The sequence below is a fragment of the Biomphalaria glabrata genome, chromosome 9, assembly GCF_947242115.1.
Source record: "Biomphalaria glabrata chromosome 9, xgBioGlab47.1, whole genome shotgun sequence".
In the NCBI taxonomy this organism is placed as follows: domain Eukaryota; kingdom Metazoa; phylum Mollusca; class Gastropoda; family Planorbidae; genus Biomphalaria; species Biomphalaria glabrata.
This window is the reverse complement of record NC_074719.1, coordinates 31,177,886-31,198,972: the sequence shown is the minus strand read 5'-3', so window position 1 is coordinate 31,198,972 and position 21,087 is coordinate 31,177,886. Positions and strand designations below refer to the sequence as shown.

Below are 21,087 nucleotides of genomic sequence, written 5' to 3'. Positions count from 1 at the left end.
AGTCATTGCAGGACACAACAGTTTAATTGGTTGACCTAAAAACGAAACATACGGTACGCGGCCCTACGTAACTAGCCGCCGATCTAGCACGCTCAGTGTATGTAACAGCCCAAAAGTCAGTGCTAGATATTTTTCGATCTGGGCGGGGAGGGGGGGGGGGTGCTGAAAAGCTATGGTAGCTTGCAAGCTGTGTTACCTATAGATGTAGATAAATCCGCCCTCCCTAAACCACCTGGTTAACCAAAAAAAACAACAACGTATTTTAGAGCACGCTTAGTATTTGTCACACACACGCACAAACAACATATCTATATATACTACGTATCTATCATGCCTAGTGTTTGTGACCTAATTAGCGGCTTGACCGTAGGTTCTCGACTGATGGCTCCTCCCCCTTTCCCCTCAACATTGTTCTTACAACTTGAACAATGTTTTGGGGCTGTGTTGATGGCCTGGTTTACACCTGTGTGTTGGGCTGTCACTGACCTTTTTTTTTTGTTGTGTGTTAGTCTGGTGGCTGCGTTTGGATTGAGTCTTGAAATTTACGTTGTTACTTTGCACTGAAAAAGTGTGAATGTTGGAGAGTGGAAGCGCGGGTAAGGGGGTGTAGGCAGAATAGGAGAGTGGTTAAATGCGTTATTGTTATTATTTTGTGTATTTGTGATGTTTCAAAGGAGTGTCTTTGTAGCGCATTATGAGCTTTATCATACTTTATGGCAAATATTTTATAGACTCGGCGCCACACGTCTAGATCGAGGAGCACAACTGACTCTATGTATTTGAGGCTGACGTCACATTCTAATGGTCGATCAATTATTGATGATCTCTGGATACAGTGTCTTGACTGTTTCTCTCCCCCACCCCCCGACCTTTTTTTTTTTACCTGCCCAAGACATTTTTATTTCAAAATACCATATCTGCATTCTATACCTCCCCCTTTGCCCGTTCGTTTTATTAATATCTCTTCACATCAAGTACATGCGCTAGGTATTGGTATTTATAACACATAATTCAGAAGTTAATAGAATCGGGCAAATTCAGAAGTTAATAGAATGGGGCATCTGAAAAAGAAACAACTGAATACATTCCACAACTGAATACTTTTTTTTTTTTTTCAACTGAATACATTCCACTCTATTTCTTCTTGTGGTTCGCCGTGGATGCCATTGGCATCAAGCTATAATATATAATATATGTGTCATAAAATCAAGCTTTTAAAATGGGTACAATTAGTGCATATCGATGTAAATCTATTTACTTAAAAAAATATAGCACATTTACGGTAAACCACAAATAGCTGATACAAATTGTAACATATGATTAATTTATATCTGTACTTTGCATTACATTATTTAAAAAAATAACAATTAAAAAATATATAATTTAAATATTTTGTCTTCTTTGGGTTATATCCCTTTGATGTTTATTTTTAACATTAAAATGGCGTTCGATATCTTACGAAGCTAAGATTGCTTATATAAAAACTGCTATTATCGAACACCCCCTTTTTAAACCTCAATTTTCATGTTTAGGTAGCAAAGGACACTTTCAAATAAATAGTTGTAAATATTTCTCAGCCTAATTAGAAGCGTATTATATAGTTTTTTTTTAGCTGAAGCGTCATTAGCATTAAAAAATACCCTTAACCCGAGACTCACTCCACTCTTCCCAAGAGGTCAAAAAATGTGAAATTTTTATACCAATATTACCAACGCACTTTGAATATAAGTAAAAAAATGATCCTCGGGTGAAAATGAAACTAATTATAACTTAACTATCAAGAAATGGACGATGCACAATAAGAATGGACTAGATTCTTTATAATCATCGAAATAAAGGAGAATTTTAAAAAATACAATGGGGTGTTCGATAAGTACCTTAAAACGAAGGTGTTCGATAGATGTAAGTTACTCTAGTAACTACATCTACTGATGATCTAGTACTAGTAACTAATCTAGAAAAATCTAGCTAGATCTAGTAAATTCTAGTTTAGTTACTAGATCTAGAATCTAGGTCTAGATCTAGTACTAATCTATTAGAGTTAGAGTGGTCTTCAGACATGTCACATGTTTGTTTGTAAAATGGTGTTGTATACTATATGTTTCGGATGTTCCTTCAGAGTTGAAGATAGTTTACTTCCTAGTCCAAACCTCCCGCAGGACGACGGGGGATGGGAGCGGGCTGGGTTTGAACTCTCGACCGTCGATAAATCCGAACGACAGTCCAGCAATCAAACCGCACGACCAAGCAGCCATCACTACTACTAGAGACTAGATCTAGAGTCTAGATCTAACAGTGGTAATATACCAACCTGTTTCTAAGAAAAGGAAAAAGATTTTTTAAAATATGTTAAAATCATAGCATGATAGTAAAGGCTACTATAGAATGAGATCTAGATCTAGATTTAGGCCTTAGTCTTAGTAATTATTAGTAATTAGTAAATTACATCTAGACTACATCAAATTCTTTAAATTCTAGAATATTCTACACCTAAAATAATTGTACTGTTGTAGATCTAAAATAACTAACTAGTACACTTCATTAGAGTTGATTTATGATTAGAGTCACTAGATCTAGTGACTAGATCAGTAGATGACTAGACTAGATCTATAGTAGCTTCTTATATTTTGGACACCCCATCAAATTCTCCTTCAATGAACGGGTCGCTTTTTTTGTTTGTAATTCATTTGTTTTTATGTTTGGAGCAAAAATCAACGTTTCGGGACTGCGCATGTCCAATTTTAGATAAGTTCCGGTAATTTTGTTCCGTTTTTCCAAAGCAGATGGCAGTTTTTTAGATTCTCGGTAACCATGTATGTAAAGCTGTTGTTTTAACCTCCCCCGGCAATTCATACCCATATAAGGGATGAAGGCTATATTATGAGCCTGTTTGATCGTAGGCTGATGGGCATATCAAAATAAGCTTCCAAACATCTTTAGAAAGACATTCCAATCACATTTATACCGTTAGCTGTTAAATAAAATTTAATAAGGGGGTGTACAACGAATAATAATGAATTCAGCTCATTCTCCTTCATTGGACACAGCAAAATCGTAATAAGAAATATTATTGGGATTAATAAATCTATGATTTTTTCAATGAATAAGCTTGACCTAGATCGAGATGTCTATAATATATAATTTATGAACGAAAGAAAAAGTGCGGGCTGCTAATTTGAAGCCAGAGACCATGCCCACTGCAGGTTATCACTCCAGATGAACTGGCAGTGAGGAGAAGTATACACTCAGCTTGTAGTGTCACAAACTATCCAACAGGCAGTGGAGGGAAGGGGGAGAGAGTCATGAAAAGAATTATAAGCATCTTTGGGAGGGAGGGGGGTGTTAATGTGTCACAAAACGAACATCCAACTTATGAAAACAAGAAGAGGGTCCTTGGATAGCAATTAAAAGAAAGACAGAGGAAATACATGTAGCCAATGTAGCCTAGTCTTATTTATTAAATTATAATAATTAATTTATCGATATATAATCTATATAGATTTATTTCTGTCTGTTTCTACACATAGATTACATAGGTATATAAATAATAAACTATAAACGATATATATTACATAGATTACATAGGTATATAAATAATAAACTATAAACGATATATATATTCTATATAGATCTATATTCTATAATATTATAGAGTTAGAGAGAGAGAGACAGAGAGAGAGTATATGAGGAAATAGACTATAAATACATATTGCAAAAGTGAATCTACTTCTTTTAATACAATCTAAAAAAAAATAAGTAACACAGATATAATTTATTAGCAATTACATAGTGGTGTACAATGACGGTGCTCACTGTCCAATTGAGGAGAAAGCCCAAAAACTGCGTTCAATATAGGAGCATGAAGTGACCCACTTTATTTTAAAATAAAATCTTGACTATGAGTGGTAATACAAAGGAATACAGCTATTTTTATAGTCCTTTAGTTGCAGAATAAGAATCTGCTTTCAGTTTTTTTGTAAGTTAAACCGTCACCAAATAAAAAAAAAAAAAAAAAATTTGACCTAGTTCCCGTAAGTCGGTGTTCAGGTATAAGAATCTACTATAGATCTCAGTGGCAGTGACTGAGTGAGTACTAGAGTCGTAGAGTTAGAATAGAAGTATATCTAGTAAGTAGTACTAGTTGGTAAAACTTCCCATCGAAGGCCCCTAGTTTTTCTCTGTCTATATAATTTTATATATAAATAATAATATAGACTCTATACTAGTCTATAGTCACTATAGACTCGAGTCTAGTCTAGATTCTAGATCTATTGTAGATTCTTATACCTGAACACCGACTTTCGGGAACTAGATCAAATTTGTATTTTATTATTTTATGTGATGAAGGTTCAACTTACAAAAAAACAAACTGAAAGTAGATTCTTTTTCTTCAACTAATGTAGTAATGGACAATAAAAAATAGCTGTGTTCCTAGATCTATGTCTTTATTAGCTAGTATGTATTACCACTCATAGTCAAGATTTTATTTTAAAATAAATTGGGCCACTTCATTCTCCTACGCTGAACGCTTGTGCTTTCCCTTTCATTGGACACTGAGCACTGTTGCTGAACACTTCACTAGTAAACTACTACTATGTAATTGATAATAAATTATATGTAGCTGTGTTAATTAAAAATTATTTAGAAGATTGTATTAAAAGATTCACGTCTGCAATATATATCTATTTATAGTCTATTGCCTCATATACTCTCTCTCTCTCTCTCTCTCTCTCTCTCTCTCAAATGTGTGTGCCACAGACTTTTTGAGAGCTCTCCAAATGTCTCTCTGTCATTTGTTGCCAGCTACTTTCCTCTATGCCAGTAAGGGTGAAATGACTTCTGAGTTGATTTTTATAGCGCTTGTGAGGGACACCATAGAGGGGTTTCCTTTTAAAAGATGTACTATAAAATGTCTTTAAAAATGTTGTAACACATATATATATTTACTAGAAGATTATCGAAGCTATTTTACTTATATAAATGGTAATTTTATTTTCTTAGAACTAGAAGATGAATAGAAACCAGAGTTTCCAAACATCAAGGTACACTTTTCCTCATCAACAACAACAACAACAACCACAAACTATCATTAACAATTTAATGCTACAACAGCAACAGCAGCAGTTTAGGACATCCAATCAGGTTTGTGTATATATTTCCTGCTTAAGTTTTTGTTTTCTTTTTCACTCACTCCAGTTCCTCCTTGCCATGTCTTGCGAATAAGGAAACACTTTTCACATCCACTATTGCACTAAAACTGCCCACAATATATTTTTTACAATACCTCTATATTCAAGTCACACTTTCTGAGTGGAACCTGAAAAATTTGGCTAGAGAACTAGAAAATCTTTATCTTAAACAGGCTTTATGTAGGCCCTAGAGAGTTTAAAAATTAATGCTCAGGAAAATTTTGCACATTATCTTCGACCGTGGCGTAGCATATGCCGCTATTTTGCAGGGACGGCTTTAGGCCACAAAAACCTACATGACCACAGTGGGCCCTGCACTTTCATAGGACCCCCGCTAATTCAAGGTGTATAAATTATTAAATGTAACCATTTTATAACTTTTTAAAACAGATTTCCCGCGCCCTCTTGTCGATTTACCAGGAGCTCCTGGAAATCGCCTGAAATTACAAAATATACGGAAATATATAGACAAAAATTGTCATTTTGGGGTGTCATTCAAAATGGAGAATGCCAATCCTACCCGCAATAAATAAAAACGGCATTATGTATTAGCCGTAATTGTGTTATCTGGTGAAAGAAGCTTCTCGCACCTCAAACTAATGAAGAATTACTTGAGGTCAACAATTCTTAAAGATAGATTGAAACATTTGGTAATTCTTGCTATTAAGCGTGATCTATATAGAAAACAGATTTATCATGATATACTGTATGACTTTGCTACACGCAAGGCTCGTAAAGTAATTCTGTACGTAGTAAAGAATGAATAAAATGCATAAACGAATTTATTTTCTAATACAAACTCTTAAATTTCACTTATTGTCTGCTTCCCTACCCAAACTTGGCCCTGCGAAATCCGTTTTGCATAGGGCCCCACAATGCTTAAGTCCTGCCCTGCTATTTAGTGAAGGGTTAATGTTAATATAATAGTAGATTACTTGTTCTCTTTCCATGACTTCTTGGTCACAATGCTTAAGTCCTGCCCTGCTATTTAGTGAAGGGTTAATGTTAATATAATAGTAGATTACTTGTTCTCTTTCCATGACTTCTTGGTCACAATGGTTAAGTCCGGCGCTGCTATTTAGTGTTTGTAAAATGTTTTACATGTTCCTTCAGAGTTGAAGATAGTTTACTTCTTAGTCCAAACCTCCCGCAGGATGAAGGGGGAATTGGAGCGGGCAGGGTTTGACAGTCCAGCGCGCAGCCATCCGTCGTGACGTGTGAATACCCACTTGTTCTCTTTCCCCCCCCCCCCCTGTTTTTTTCGTGGGGTTACCATCCGCAGAAATAAGATAGTGATCTTTCCTTTACATCTTGCTGGTCCAAACTGTTGAGGTAAGAAGAGAATTTATATATATAGATTCTAGATCTTAAGTACAATCTTTAGAATATTATAAAGTCTAGTAGATTTATACATTTGCTTAACCAGAATTTTTCCTCTAGATGGGGGATTTTCAATTTTTAAAAAAAATCTAACATTCATTAGTTATTAAAAGGAAAATAAATGCTCTATACTTGTATATAGGAGGTATTGTCTTGTTATAAAAAGTATTTTTTATATTTTTCTTGTTTAAATTTGTTGTTTAAAGCCATAACAGTGTTGAATAAAACAATTGCACTTTATAAAATCAAAGAATTTGGAAAAATGTGGAATTAGTTGTACATGTTTGTGGTCTCTGACTCTCTCTATTTCTCTGTTTTCCATTAAAGATGTCAATGCATGCTTAACTTTGTGTTTTTAATTAGAATAAGAAAAGATTATAATACTTTAAAAAAAGCTTTTATTAAACGTAATTGTATCAATTAGTTTGGATTAAATTTGTAAGATCTAGACTAACAATAATAAATCTTTGCAATTAGAAATATTTTTAGCATTTGTTTTTGTATAGCATAATTTCATGCTATTTGCTTTCTCAATGAGCTATTATCCTGTCACTTGTCTGGACCTGTTCAGGAGGGGGTGGTAAGAAAGAAGGAGGTATCTGGGTGAATTTTACCATGATGGCTTTTTAAATGCATTTTATACAAGAAAATAAAAAAGTTGTACAACTTGAATTTGAACTGGGGGGCTCTGACCTTCTCAAGCCAATACACTAATCACTGTGTCAGTGACTTTACTTAAATGAGACTTAGACTTAGGTCCTCCCGTGCCGTTTGGTGCATTGGGCAGCAAGCTGTCTCCATAAAGATCTGTCATTGGCTATGTCTGAAGCCTCCTCCCACCTGGTGTCCACTGTTCTGAGGTCCTCCATGAAGGTGTGGTGCCAAGTAATATGAGGACATCCCTGTTTGCGCTTTCCTCGTATTTCCCTCCTTGTCATCGCAACTCTTGGTATACGTAGTTCATTTTGTTGTAGAACATGTCCCGCAAACCTCATGCGACGCTCTGTCACAACCTCACTAAGTGTTCGACTCCCAGTTCTGCAAAAGATTTTCTTGTTTGAGACCTGATCTGTGTAACTGACTCCCACCAAAATCCGTCTCAGCCATTTTTGTTGAGCCACATTTAGCCTTTTCTCAATTTTGACAGATGACTTCCATGTCTCACATACATATGTTGCAGTTGGGATGACAATTGTGTTGAGTAGGTGTACTTTTGTCTCGAGCCCAATTGCTTGGCTTGTCCAAATAGGCTGCAGCCTTTGGAAAATGCTCCCTGCCTTTCCTATTTGGCATGCTACATCATGGTAGGCATCCCCATAATTTGTTATGATGCTGCCAAGGTATGTGAACTTGTCTAGCTCTTCAAGCTTTGACTCGCCAGGTCTGATGGGGGCACCCTTTGCCCTATATCCCACTCACAAAATTTTGGTCTTATCTAAGTTTATGCGGAGGCCAATTTTGGGTGCTTCTTCATGTAGGCTCTCTGTCATTTTTTGTATGCCTTTATTTGTAGCCCTGAGTAGTGCAACGTCATCAGCAAAGTCCAAGTCCGTAATTTGATTTTGTTCACGCCATGGAATACCAAAGGCAGTCTGGTTCATTGTTCTCCTCATTGTGTAGTTGATGGCTAGGAGGAAAAGGAAGGGAGATAAGATGCACCCCTGTCTCACACCTGTCTCGATTGTAAAAAACTCTTCTGTTTTAATGCAGCAACTAGACTGACTGTAGAGGTGTCGTAGAATCTGGATGAATTTTTCTGGGATGCCATATTCTCTAACTATTTTCCATAGTGATTCTCTGTGGACACTATCAAACGCTTTCTTAAAGTCTACAAAACTGATCGTTAGCCGTTGTTGGTACTCAAGACTTTGTTCTATATTTTGTAGACTTTGTTCTATATTTCGTAGAGCGAAGATCTGTTCTGCACATGATCTGCCTCTTCGGAAGCCTGCTTGTTCTTCTCTGAGTCTCTCATTTACAGACTGTTGAAGCCGCCTCAACAAAACAGTGCTGAAAACTTTGCCTGGGACAGAGAGGAGAGTAATGCCCCTCCAGTTGTTGCAGTCTGCCAAGTTGCCCTTTTTTGGAAGCTTTACAATCCTCAGGGACTTTTGAAGTTCACCAACAGAGATTTAAGAAATCAGTCATTCTGTTAACAATGCACTGTCCACCATGTTTAAGCATTTCTGCTGACACCATGTCAAGCCCTGGTGCTTTGTTGTTCTTTAGCACTGCAATGGCCATGGTAACCTTCTCAGCAGTTATTGGGTCTGTCTTGATCTTGAGATCATTGTCCTGATCTTGAGATCATTGTCCAGAGAGGGGTCCTTGAATGTGTAAGTCAGGTCTGGCGATGGTTGGTTAAGGGTCTCTTTAAAGTGCTCCACCCATCTTGCATCCTGTTCTTCTTTTGTCAGCAAAGTTTTGCCTTGCTGGTCTTTTATCAGTGCTCCATGTCCACTCTTTGCTCCAGTGAGATCTTGGACAATACAATGGAGAGTTTTTGTGTCATTTCTGCTTGCAGCTGCTTGTGCCTTTTGACCCTTCTGTTCAATCCAGTCCCGTTTATCTCGCCGACAGCTTCTCTTTACTTTCAGATCTGCTTCCCTATAGGCTTCTTTCGCTAGGCTGCGATCCTGTGTTTCATTTTTCTGATCTCATCTACGTTTGGCCTCTTTCCTCTCATCGATCAATTTCCATGTTCTGTCTTGTATCCATCGTTCCTTGTATGAACCTCTCCTCCTTCCGATAACTTCTTCTGCGCACTCAATAGTGGTCTCTTTAAAGTTGGCCCACTATTCTTCAAGGGTCAGTATATCTGCAAGAGCCTCGAAGCGGTTCTTTAGTTTCAATTGGAACTGTGCTGCAATATTGCCGTTTAAGCTTGTCTACATTAAATGGGCGGGGTCGTGTGGCTCGTTTTGATTGGCGTTTCAGTCGAAGCTTACATTTGCCACTGATAAGGTTGTGGTCTGAGCTAATATCCGCTCCTCTGCGGGTCCGCATGTCTAATAGAGTTGACCTCCATTGTTTGGAGATGCAAATGTAATCTATCTCGTTGAAGGTTTCTCCATTTAGTGATCACCATGTTTTTTGTGTATTTGTTTGTGCTTAAAATATGTGTTTCCAATTGAAAGGCTGTTGGATGCACAGAGAGAAATCAAGCGCTCGCCATTATCACTGATGTTTTCTGCAGAGCCATATGGTCCCATTACGTATTCAAAGCCAATTCGGTTGGGATTGATTTTGGCGTTAAAGTCTCCCATCAGTAGAATTGGGTCATGAGTGGGTGTTTCATCAAGTGTGGTTTGAAGTTGATTATAGAAATCATCTTTGATGGTATCTTCTGCATCCTCTGTTGGGGCATATACTTGGATGATAGTGATTTTGATTTGGTTTATTTGGAGTGGAGCTGTAATGATGCGGCACTGAATGACTTCCAAGCAATCAGTGCTGAAGCTGCTTTTTTAGACATGATGATTCCTATTACCCTGTGTCAGTGAAGTGCTTGTTAAAATAGAAGTTTTATATTTATCTTTTTTTATTTTTATACACCTAATTCTCTACACAAAGTACAAAGACTAATTCAACTTATTCCAGTACATCAGTTTAATTTCTTTTCCTTGTTCAATACCAAAAAAAAATATTAATTACCAATTGTTAATTAACTAGTTGGTCAATTTTTTAAATTGATTCTTGTTTTGTCAGGTGCTAGAAATGATTGTGCAAATTTTCAATTTGAATCCAAGATTGGGTGTGGGAGAAATAATGTCTACAAACTTTTCACCATACAGACTGATAAGACAGACAGACAGAGGGAGTTGATATAAGTTTAGTAAAAAGTAAATGGAAACATAATAATAAGCAATTAAAAGAATAAATGTAAGAAAAAAAAGTACTTTGCTTTTGGGCAATTCAATTTCAGGGCAATAACAAATATGATAAGTGGTAAGTTATTGTAAAGATATAGTCAGGAAAAATAGCTGTTAGTAGATAGAATTAGTCAATGAGATATTGTATTTTATGTTCAAGAGAGATCTGTATTAATTTTGTATTTATTTATTTTTCAGTTCAACAGTGAAAGAATATTAGGACATCAATCTGTTCAGAATGGTCTTAGAAATCCTCTTCCTTTTAATAGTCAGAAACATGTGAGACCTTGGCATCAGAACCCTCAACAATCTCAATTCAATCAGTTCACAAATCCAGTCCATTCAAATAATCCGTTTATAAGAGCTGCATCCAATAATGCAGAATGTTTCCCTACTATGCTCAGTTCACCAACTCCAACTAACTTTAATTCCAATGGAGTTTTAACTCAGACTTTTCCCAGTCATTCTGTACTGGGTAACAATCCTTGTCATTTTATTCCAACCCATCAGCCTCCTCCCTCAATGAATGTTCAGACTTCTGTACCCTTTGGAAGTTGTAACAAATTCTCAAGTGGACAAAGCAATCCTGACTTTCAAGCTCCTATGCAACACTACACAGCACATAAACACAACTTTGCTTCAAAATTAAATTCAGGATATGAAAAAGTGAGAACAAATAATTCAAGAATGACTTTTCCTAGTCAGAAATATGATAATAATAAGGTACCTGCTGATCTCAGTCCAAGATATAATTCTGGTTCAAAACATGAATCATCCCATAGGATTGGAACTTATCAATTATCTCATGGACAAAAGAAACATGATGAAGTTGCTGTAGAACTTGAAGATAATTTAAATAACTCTGTAAAAAATAAAGTTAGCAAAAGTGGATATACAACTTTGGGTTTCAATAGTTCTTCAAAAAATGATGACAGAAAGAGTCAATATAGAGAGAAACGTGATGAAATATCAAGGTCAAGAGATGAAAAAAAACATATTTCTGTCAGAAAACATATTGACCACGCAGACTCATCAAAGTACAACCCTAGAAAAGAGTCTTACAGAGAGACTGAAAAACTGAATTTAAAAGATGGAAGAAGAAATTCTTATACTTACAGAAATGATAGAAATCAAGATAGAGAGAAAAATACATTTTCTAGTAGGAATGAGAGAAAGACAGTTTCCAGTAGGAGCAAATCTTCTAGATTTTCTAGAAGCCCTATCAGAGAGAGGAAGCTTAGGACACACTCATCAAGCTCATCCAGTCAAAGCTGTAAAGTTTCCAAGCGTAGCCGTAGTCCATCTTTAACATATGAACAAGATTTGGGCACTATACATAAACATTTGAGCCAGTATAGACAAGATTTGCTATGTAGTGAGCATCTAGATAATAATGACATGGACAAGTTAAGTCCTAGCAAAAAAAGAAAGATTGAAAGTGACTTAGCCGAAAATTTAGAGTCTGAACCAGTTGGTTATTTTACTCGAAGTTGCCCTGCTGATTTGTATTTTTTTAAGAATCCTGAAACAGGAAATATGGAAGCCACTTCTCGTATGGTTGAACTAGAAAATAGATTTGAAGAAGATATTGTTAAAAGATCTGAAAAGAGAACACCTAATATAGAAGAGTTACTTCCTCCTTGTAGTACACATCACCATCATCATCATTGTTCAGGCCACAAGTCATCATCCTGTGACAGCTCTTCTTCTGAAGATGATGATGATGATGATGATGATGATGAAGGTGCAGTAAGTCAGATTATGGAAGAATGGGACAGGAGAAAAAAATTTCCCAACAGTCTGCATCCAGAACTTTGGTTTAATATTAAAGGTCAGGTTAGTACGATTCACAAACCTGAACAGCTACTCTAAAACATAAAAAATTAAATTTAAAAAAAAATTAAATAACTATCTTTGAAAAAAACACATATAAATATTAATATTCGTTGCTATACAATTATCATTTCTATTTAACTCTAGGCCAATGATGGACCACTTTGTAGATGTAGCATTAAATCAAGGCAATCTGGAATTCGTCATGATATCTATCCTGGGGAAATGCCACTGGAATTGTGTGATGAGGAAAGCAATAATATTCATCGTCTCTATCACTATCGTCTGACAATGTCTCCTTATACTAACTTTCTTACCAAGGTTTTTAATTACTTATAAATATATATTTAAATAATTTTGTTTATTTGTTTTGTTTATTGAAAGGCTTACTTAAAAATAGCTGTGTAACATCAAACTCTTATATCAACTAATTTATCAGATTGACTTAAATTGTCATTGATGGAAGGCTCAATTTAGACTAGAGGTCTGCAAGGTCAAACTTACTAAACATCTAAACATTTACATTTGGTATCCTTTGAATAATACAAACGCTTTTAATAGTGTAATTGTTGCGATATATTCAGTAGTGATTCTGAGCTGCTGCATGACCAATAAATGTAAAGAATACTCTACAAGTACTTTGTCAGTAATCCATTCCTGTGGTGCTACAGCCCATGGAGGGCCCTGACCTGCTTTAGCACATCTCTCCATTCTGATCTATCCTGTGCTTTATGTGTTATTTTGTCAATAATAACAAAGTTTATTTATTGCCATTGATTTGCGAAAGGCTAAATTATTGTTAGAAACTGTAATGAGCACTTCTACTTGAAATGATAAAAAATGTATTTTGATATGTATTTATAATGATAGAAACTGTTGTCTGCATTTTGTTCATTGCTCAATTTCATTTCTTTTTTACATCCAGGTTCCTACTTTAATCAACCATGATAATCATGAATACATTTTTGAAGGTTTCTCCATGTTTAGCCATGTAAAGTTGGAGAACATTCCAGCATGTAAACTTCTAAGGTTTAATATTGAGTATACCATTCACTTCATTCCAGAGGCAGCACCTGAAAACTTTACAATACGTAGTCTAAATTTGTTCAACAGGTTTGTTCATGTTTTCACAGACTACATCATAGAGGGAAGCGGGGCTTTGATTTATTAACCTTACAGTTATTGTTCGCAAATTTATTATCTTAAAGTCTTAAACATGGAAAAGTTTGTTCTTTTAGATTCATAATTCTGTAGGGCAAGTTTTAATAGTAATTTAATTTATATAGGGCTGAAAATAAACATAATAGAGGCTCAATTTGCTATAGTAACATCTCATTGTAGCTCTGCCTTCTGGGGCATAGGTCACCAATCAGCTTCCTCCAGACATCTCTCCAACTGTCCACATGTCTTGGCCATCTGCTTGGCATTGGCTTTCAAATTGCGGCGCCATGTATTTGTGGGCCGTCCCCTCTTCCTCTTTCCTTGGTGTTCCAGGTTAGGGCTTGCCAGGTTATGTTATGTTATAGTAACATAACAAACATAAAAATATATTAACAATCTCACCTATGTCTGAGGCCTAGAGTGGATAATTATTAACCCTCATAAAGTATGAAATATAGTTGTTTTTTTTTTACAAAGCTTACTCCATCTGTCTGGTAAAACTTTGGTATGCTTTATTTCTACCACACCCAATCTCGGGACAAGTTGAAATTTTGCACAATGATTTCTTTTACCTAACAAAATAAGAATCAATTTTTTAAAAAGTAACCCATTAGTTAATTAACTATTGGAGATTATTTTGTTTCGTATCTCAAACAAAGGAAAGAAATAGTACTCAAGTGATGTGGTGGTATAAGTTGAATTACCCCCTTTATATTTTGTAGGTTGCTGCTTTAAAGTTTGAAGCTAACAATAAATAACTATAAAACCTAGTATTTTCATAAGCGAATAGCTGACATAGTGGTTAGTGTGTTGACTTGAGGAGGCTTTAGCTATTGAGTTCGAATTCAGGTCTTTAACCTTTTTTTTATATATATATAAATGCATTTTTAAAAGCGATCACCCAGATACACCCTTTGTCGCTATACAAAAACAATTGGTAAAAATATTTGTTATCTCGCTAATTTATTATTGTTAGTCTAGATGTTATAAATTTAATTAAATGACTGATTCAAAGTAATTGATACAATTACGCTTAATATAAGCTTTGTTTTTATGTTAATATGTAGATAGACAAATAAAAATAAAACTTAGAACATTTCTGTTGTTTCTGTGTAAAGATTTATTTTCACTGAGATTCTGGATTTATTTGATATGGATTGGACTGGACAGAAAGGTGGATGTAATCGCTTTCACTTCATGCCAAGGTTTTGTCGAACTCTGCCAGACTCAGGATGTAAAGAAGTTTTGTCTATGAATACAGTTTTAAATTTTTTACTGAAATCTGCAATTCCTCTTGTGGATGAATCAAGAGTGAATGAAATTATGGAGAGTGGAGAAAGTGAATGGCACACAATGGTGGACAATTTGAGAGGAATGATAGTCACAAATCCAGGCATGGTAAGTCTCATCAACTTTTTCACCCCCATTTTAGTAACATCCTCTCTTCTGTTTGGTCTTATTACACTATATAATATAGTATATATATTAGGGTTGCACTGGAAATGAGTGGATTTCTGGCAGTTTTTCACTATCCTGCTGTATTCTGCTCCAGCCAGATATCATTGCAAGATTAGATAGTTGGCTGTTATTCTACTAACTTGTGAAGTAAGTGCAGCTGCAGCTTCATTGTCCATGTTCTGGAGGCATTCTGCAGCATGAGGACAAGGACACAGGATTAATAACAATGAAATGAACATTATTCATATCCATGAACAGCAGGTTTGAAGACTTAGACACTAAACTGTACAGCATAGCAACACAGCTAAACTAAGGCAACTCATCACCAAAAGAATCTTCAACACCTGCTGAAGCCATAGAAGGTGCAGTCAGCTGGATCCAGACTGTTTCGATAAATTGGTGGCACAATTGGGTTAACTGTAGGTTCAGCTGACACACGTGAACTCAGGCAAATCACTCAGGTTAACAGCTGTCGATGGATAGTCTAGACTATCATTTTTTAATGCTTCCAACTCTGAATCTATGTCACTGAACTAAATCTGTAAAATATTGTAAAATGTTTTGCATGTTTCGGATGTTCCTTCAGAGTTGAAGATAGTTTACTTCCTAGTCCAATCCTCCCGCAGGACAATGGGGATGGGAGCAGGCAGGGTTTGAACCCGAGACCATCGATAAATCTGAATGACAGTCCAGCATGCAAACCGCACGACTAGGCAGCCATCTTTTATACTCTTAGGAGTAACCAGGATTTAGTGTGTGTGTCGGGGGTGTAATTGGAATGGGGTAAACATTTTTCTTTGTTTATGACACTTTTTGATTACATTACTGTAGAAGTGCAATCTTGTCAACTTCAATGAAAATATCACTTTGAGTGACCTATTTGTTTTCAATGGAATGGATCACTGATTGACCTATTTGTTTTCAATGGGATGGATCACTTTGAGTGACCTATTTGTTTTCAATGGGATGGATCACTGATTGACCTATTTGTTTTCAATGGGATGGATCACTGATTGACCTATTTGTTTTCAATGGGATGGATCACTTTGATTGACCTATTTGTTTTCAATGGAATGGATCACTTTGATTGACCTATTTGTTTTCAATGGAATGGATCACTTTGATTGACCTATTTGTTATCAATGGAATGGATCACTTTGATTGACCTATTTGTTTTCAATGGAATGGATCCCTTTGATTGACCTATTTGTTTTCAATGGGATGGATCACTGAGTGACCTATTTGTTTTCAATGGGATGGATCACTGATTGACCTATTTGTTTTCAATGGGATGGATCACTGATTGACCTATTTGTTTTCAATGGAATGGATCACTTTGAGTGACCTATTTGTTTTCAATGGAATGGATCACTGATTGACCTATTTGTTTTCAATGGGATGGATCACTGATTGACCTATTTGTTTTCAATGGAATGGATCACTGATTGACCTATTTGTTTTCAATGGGATGGATCACTGATTGACCTATTTGTTTTCAATGGGATGGATCACTAATTGACCTATTTGTTTTCAATGGGATGGATCACTGATTGACCTATTTGTTTTCAATGGGATGGATCACTGATTGACCTATTTGTTTTCAATGGGATGGATCACTGATTGACCTATTTGTTTTCAATGGGATGGATCACTTTGAGTGACCTATTTGTTTTCAATGGAATGGATCACTTTGAGTGACCTATTTGTTTTCAATGGAATGGATCACTTTGATTGACCTATTTGTTTTCAATGGAATGGATCACTTTGATTGACCTATTTGTTTTCAATGGAATGGATCACTTTGATTGACCTATTTGTTTTCAATGGAATGGATCACTTTGATTGACCTATTTGTTATCGATGGAATGGATCACTTTGATTGACCTATTTGTTTTCAATGGAATGGATCCCTTTGATTGACCTATTTGTTTTCAATGGAATGGATCACTTTGATTGACCTATTTGTTTTCAATGGAATGGATCCCTTTGATTGACCTATTTGTTTTCAATGGGATGGATCACTGATTGACCTATTTGTTTTCAATGGGATGGATCACTGATTGACCTATTTGTTTTCAATGGGATGGATCACTGATTGACCTATTTGTTTTCAATGGGATGGATCACTGATTGACCTATTTGTTTTCAATGGGATGGATCACTGATTGACCTATTTGTTTTCAATGGGATGGATCACTGATTGACCTATTTGTTTTCAATGGAATGGATCACTGATTGACCTATTTGTTTTCAATGGAATGGATCACTGATTGACCTATTTGTTTTCAATGGGATGGATCACTGATTGACCTATTTGGTTTCAATGGGATGGATCACTGATTGACCTATTTGTTTTCAATGGGATGGATCACTGATTGACCTATTTGTTTTCAATGGAATGGATCACTTTGAGTGACCTATTTGTTTTCAATGGAATGGATCACTGATTGACCTATTTGTTTTCAATGGGATGGATCACTGATTGACCTATTTGTTTTCAATGGAATGGATCACTGATTGACCTATTTGTTTTCAATGGGATGGATCACTGATTGACCTATTTGTTTTCAATGGGATGGATCACTGATTGACCTATTTGTTTTCAATGGGATGGATCACTGATTGACCTATTTGTTTTCAATGGGATGGATCACTGATTGACCTATTTGTTTTCAATGGGATGGATCACTGATTGACCTATTTGTTTTCAATGGGATGGATCACTTTGAGTGACCTATTTGTTTTCAATGGAATGGATCACTTTGAGTGACCTATTTGTTTTCAATGGAATGGATCACTTTGATTGACCTATTTGTTTTCAATGGAATGGATCACTTTGATTGACCTATTTGTTTTCAATGGAATGGATCCCTTTGATTGACCTATTTGTTTTCAATGGAATGGATCCCTTTGATTGACCTATTTGTTTTCAATGGAATGGATCACTTTGAGTGACCTATTTGTTTTCAATGGATTTGAAAAACCCACTCAGAACCTTTTAAATGTTAGTTTTTGACTACTACCTCTATACTAGCAGACTAGCTTAGATCTCCTAGTACAATGATTTGTTTTAGAAGTGAAATGGAACTGAAAAGTAAATGATTATACTATTCAAAGATTTGTGTGCTGTTTTCTTTGAATTTTGTTACAACAGTTTTTGTTGTTAGAATACTGATTTTATTTACAAATTATTTTCTGACAGAAACCAAGCTCAATCAGAATTGATCAGTTAGATAGAAAGGTCCTAACACTACAAGGTAATCCTTTGAAACAAAACCTAGACAATGATTCTGAAAAAGAGAAGAAAAACACTGAGAAACACAATGAGTCACAGATATTGGAGGAAGATGGAAGTCTTAAATATCCACTCATAATTCATCAGGTAAATTGGTTATAATGTACTAAATTCAATGTATACTTGTTCTTTTCTATTTTAAGAGTGCTATCAGGGCACCTCATGCACTGCCAGACTCCGCGGTTTTTTTTGGGATATGTCCCAGCACTCAAACCACTTTTCCATTTCTATTTTATGGATTATAGCCAGAGAAAGATGAAAACTCTCAGCCTGCTCCATGGGTGGTGTTTGCCCTACCTGGTGGCCAAGGAGTCTGCAACGGTGTTGCTGGTGACACATATTTGACTTGGTACCAACTGCATTATTACAGAGGTGCCATAGGGTTGCTTTATGTTTTGTGAAGCCATGATGACAGTGTTAGTATGGGGGGGCCATGGTTCTGAGCTTTGCAAAGCCTGTAGTACAGGTTTTGAGTCAGTAACCACAACAATCTGTGTTGCCCTCAAGTGTCCCTCGCCGAGTTGATGACTTTTAAGGCTTCACAGACTGCCATGGCCTCTTATCTAGGAAGCATAGTGATGCATCGCTTTCAAAGGAAGTTGATAACCATCTGGCCAGGGCCAATAGTGCTTTTGGAAGCTTCCAGGTAAGAGTTTGGTGGAATAAATCACTCCACCTGCCTACAAAAATCAGCGTTTACCAATCAGTGGTTCCCTCGACCCTTCTATATGGATCTGAGACATGGGTACCATACAAAAGCAACTAAGATTTCTTGAATGCTTTCACCAAAGATGCTTGCACTCCATCATGTATGTACTTATATTGGCAAGACCGCACTATATATCCTTGTGAGTGCCAGTATGGACAGTTTAGATGAACTTTTTTTGGTCTGACAGCTATGCTGGGCAGGGCAAGAATATATGCCAACAGCAGTCCTTTTTGGTGAGCTGAAAGTTGGTCAACGTAATTTGCTTTAACTGACATAGAAGAGGGCACCTTCCTGCAGGCGGCTTTGGAACAAGACAGCTGGAGCTCACTTTCAAAGGTCACAGATTACACATTTGAGACCAAAAAAAAAATCCTCTGCCAATGACAGAAGTGGACATAGAAAACAAAATCTAAATGGACCACCGGCAGACAATGCTTATGTCTGTGCTGGATGTGGCAAAGTATGTAGGTTGCACCTGGTGCTGCATAGCCAGAAGAAATACTGCATTCCTCATTAATCTAGACAAGTCTTATTGTTATTTTATATTCATTCCCTTCTTATTACAGAAATGAACTCACACCAAATCAAAGTGAAAACCAAAAGAAAATTATTGTGGGTATTACAACAGAACTAAACAAAACTTGACTGATCATGTCATTTACAACTGAGGATGTGTCCTCTTAAGGATTACTCCATTAACCATTGTCAAAATTTACCTATTTTAAATAATTGTAACAGCTTGATTACTTAGACTTAGACTTAGGTCCTCCCGCGCCATTTGGCGCATTGGGCGGCAAGCTGTCTCCATAATGATCTGTCACTGGCAATGTCTGAAGCCTCCTCCCACCTGGTGTCCACTGTTCTGAGGTCCTCCATGAAGGTGTGTCGCCAGGTAATACGAGGACGTCCCTGTTTGCGCTTTCCTCGTTTTGGCTTCCATGTTATCGCAACTCTTGGTGTGCGTAATTCATTTTGACGTAGAACATGTCCCGCAAACCTCATGCGACGCACTGTCACAACCTCACTAAGTGTTCGACTCCCAGTTCTGCAAAAGATTTTCTTGTTTGAGACCCGATCTGTGTAACTGACTCCCAAAATCCGTCTCAGCCATCTCTGTTGAGCCACATTTAGTCTTTTCTCAATTTTGACAGATGACTTCCACGTCTCACATGCATATGTAGCAGTTGGAATGACGATTGTGTTGAGAAGGTGTATTTTTGTCTCGAGTCCAATGGCTTGGCTAGTCCAAATAGGCTGCAGCCTTTGGAAAATGCTCCCTGCCTTTCCTATTTGGCACGCTACATCATGGTAAGCATCTCCATCATTTGTTATGATGCTGCCAAGGTACGTGAACTTGTCCAGCTCTTCAAGCTTTGACTCGCCAGGTCTGATGGGGGCACCCTTTGCCCTATATCCCACTCGCAAAATTTTGGTCTTATCTAAGTTTATGCAGAGGCCAATTTTGGGTGCTTCTTCATGTAGGCTCTCTGTCATTTTTTGTATGCATTTATTTGTAGCCCCAAGTAGTGCAACATCATCAGCAAAGTCCAAGTCCGTCAGTCGGAGTTGTTCATGCCATGGAATACCAAAGGCAGTCTGGTTCATTGCTCTCCTCATTATGTAGTCGATGGCTAGGAGGAAAAGGAAGGGAGATAAGATGCACCCCTGTCTCACACCTGTCTCGATTGTAAAAAACTCTTCTGTTTTAATGCAGCAACTAGACTGACTGTAGAGGTGTCGTAGAATCTGGATGAATTTTTCTGGGATGCCATATTCTCTAACTATTTTCCATAGTGATTCTCTGTGGACACTATCAAACGCTTTCTTAAAGTCTACAAAACTGATCGTTAGCCGTTGTTGGTACTCAAGACTTTGTTCTATGATATTTCGTAAAACGAAAATCTGCTCTGTACATGATCTGCCTCTTCGGAAACCTGCTTGTTCTTCTCTGAGCCTTTCATCTACAGACTGTTGAAGCCGTCTCAACAAAACAGTGCTGAAAACTTTGCCTGGGACAGAGAGGAGAGTAATGCCCCTCCAGTTGTTGCAGTCTGCCAAGTTGCCCTTTTTTGGAAGCTTTACAATCACTCCCTTTTGCCAGTCCTCTGGGACTTTTAAAGTTCGCCAACAGAGATTTAAGAGATCAGTCATTCTGTTAACAATGCACTGTCCCCCATATTTTAGCATTTC

At 36.7% G+C, this 21,087-nt stretch overlaps 1 protein-coding gene across 6 annotated transcripts in view; it reads left to right on the top strand.

Moving 5' to 3' along the window:
- Positions 1 to 21,087, top strand: part of LOC106056766 (ribonuclease 3-like) — a 42,834-nt gene that overhangs the window by 988 nt on the left and 20,759 nt on the right. For 3 of the 6 annotated variants that reach the window (XM_056042564.1, XM_013213613.2, XM_056042567.1), the window contains exons 2-7: positions 5,002 to 5,142; positions 10,640 to 12,277; positions 12,422 to 12,595; positions 13,200 to 13,387; positions 14,554 to 14,833; positions 18,096 to 18,275. In XM_056042564.1, coding sequence (XP_055898539.1) covers positions 5,011 to 5,142; positions 10,640 to 12,277; positions 12,422 to 12,595; positions 13,200 to 13,387; positions 14,554 to 14,833; positions 18,096 to 18,275 — 2,592 coding nt within the window. In that variant the 5' untranslated portion in view covers positions 5,002 to 5,010. Of the gene's footprint in view, positions 1 to 2,143; positions 2,299 to 4,344; positions 4,597 to 5,001; positions 5,143 to 10,639; positions 12,278 to 12,421; positions 12,596 to 13,199; positions 13,388 to 14,553; positions 14,834 to 18,095; positions 18,276 to 21,087 lie in introns of those variants that run through there. The other 3 variants (XM_056042565.1, XM_056042566.1, XM_056042568.1) reach the window with 3 other exon arrangements.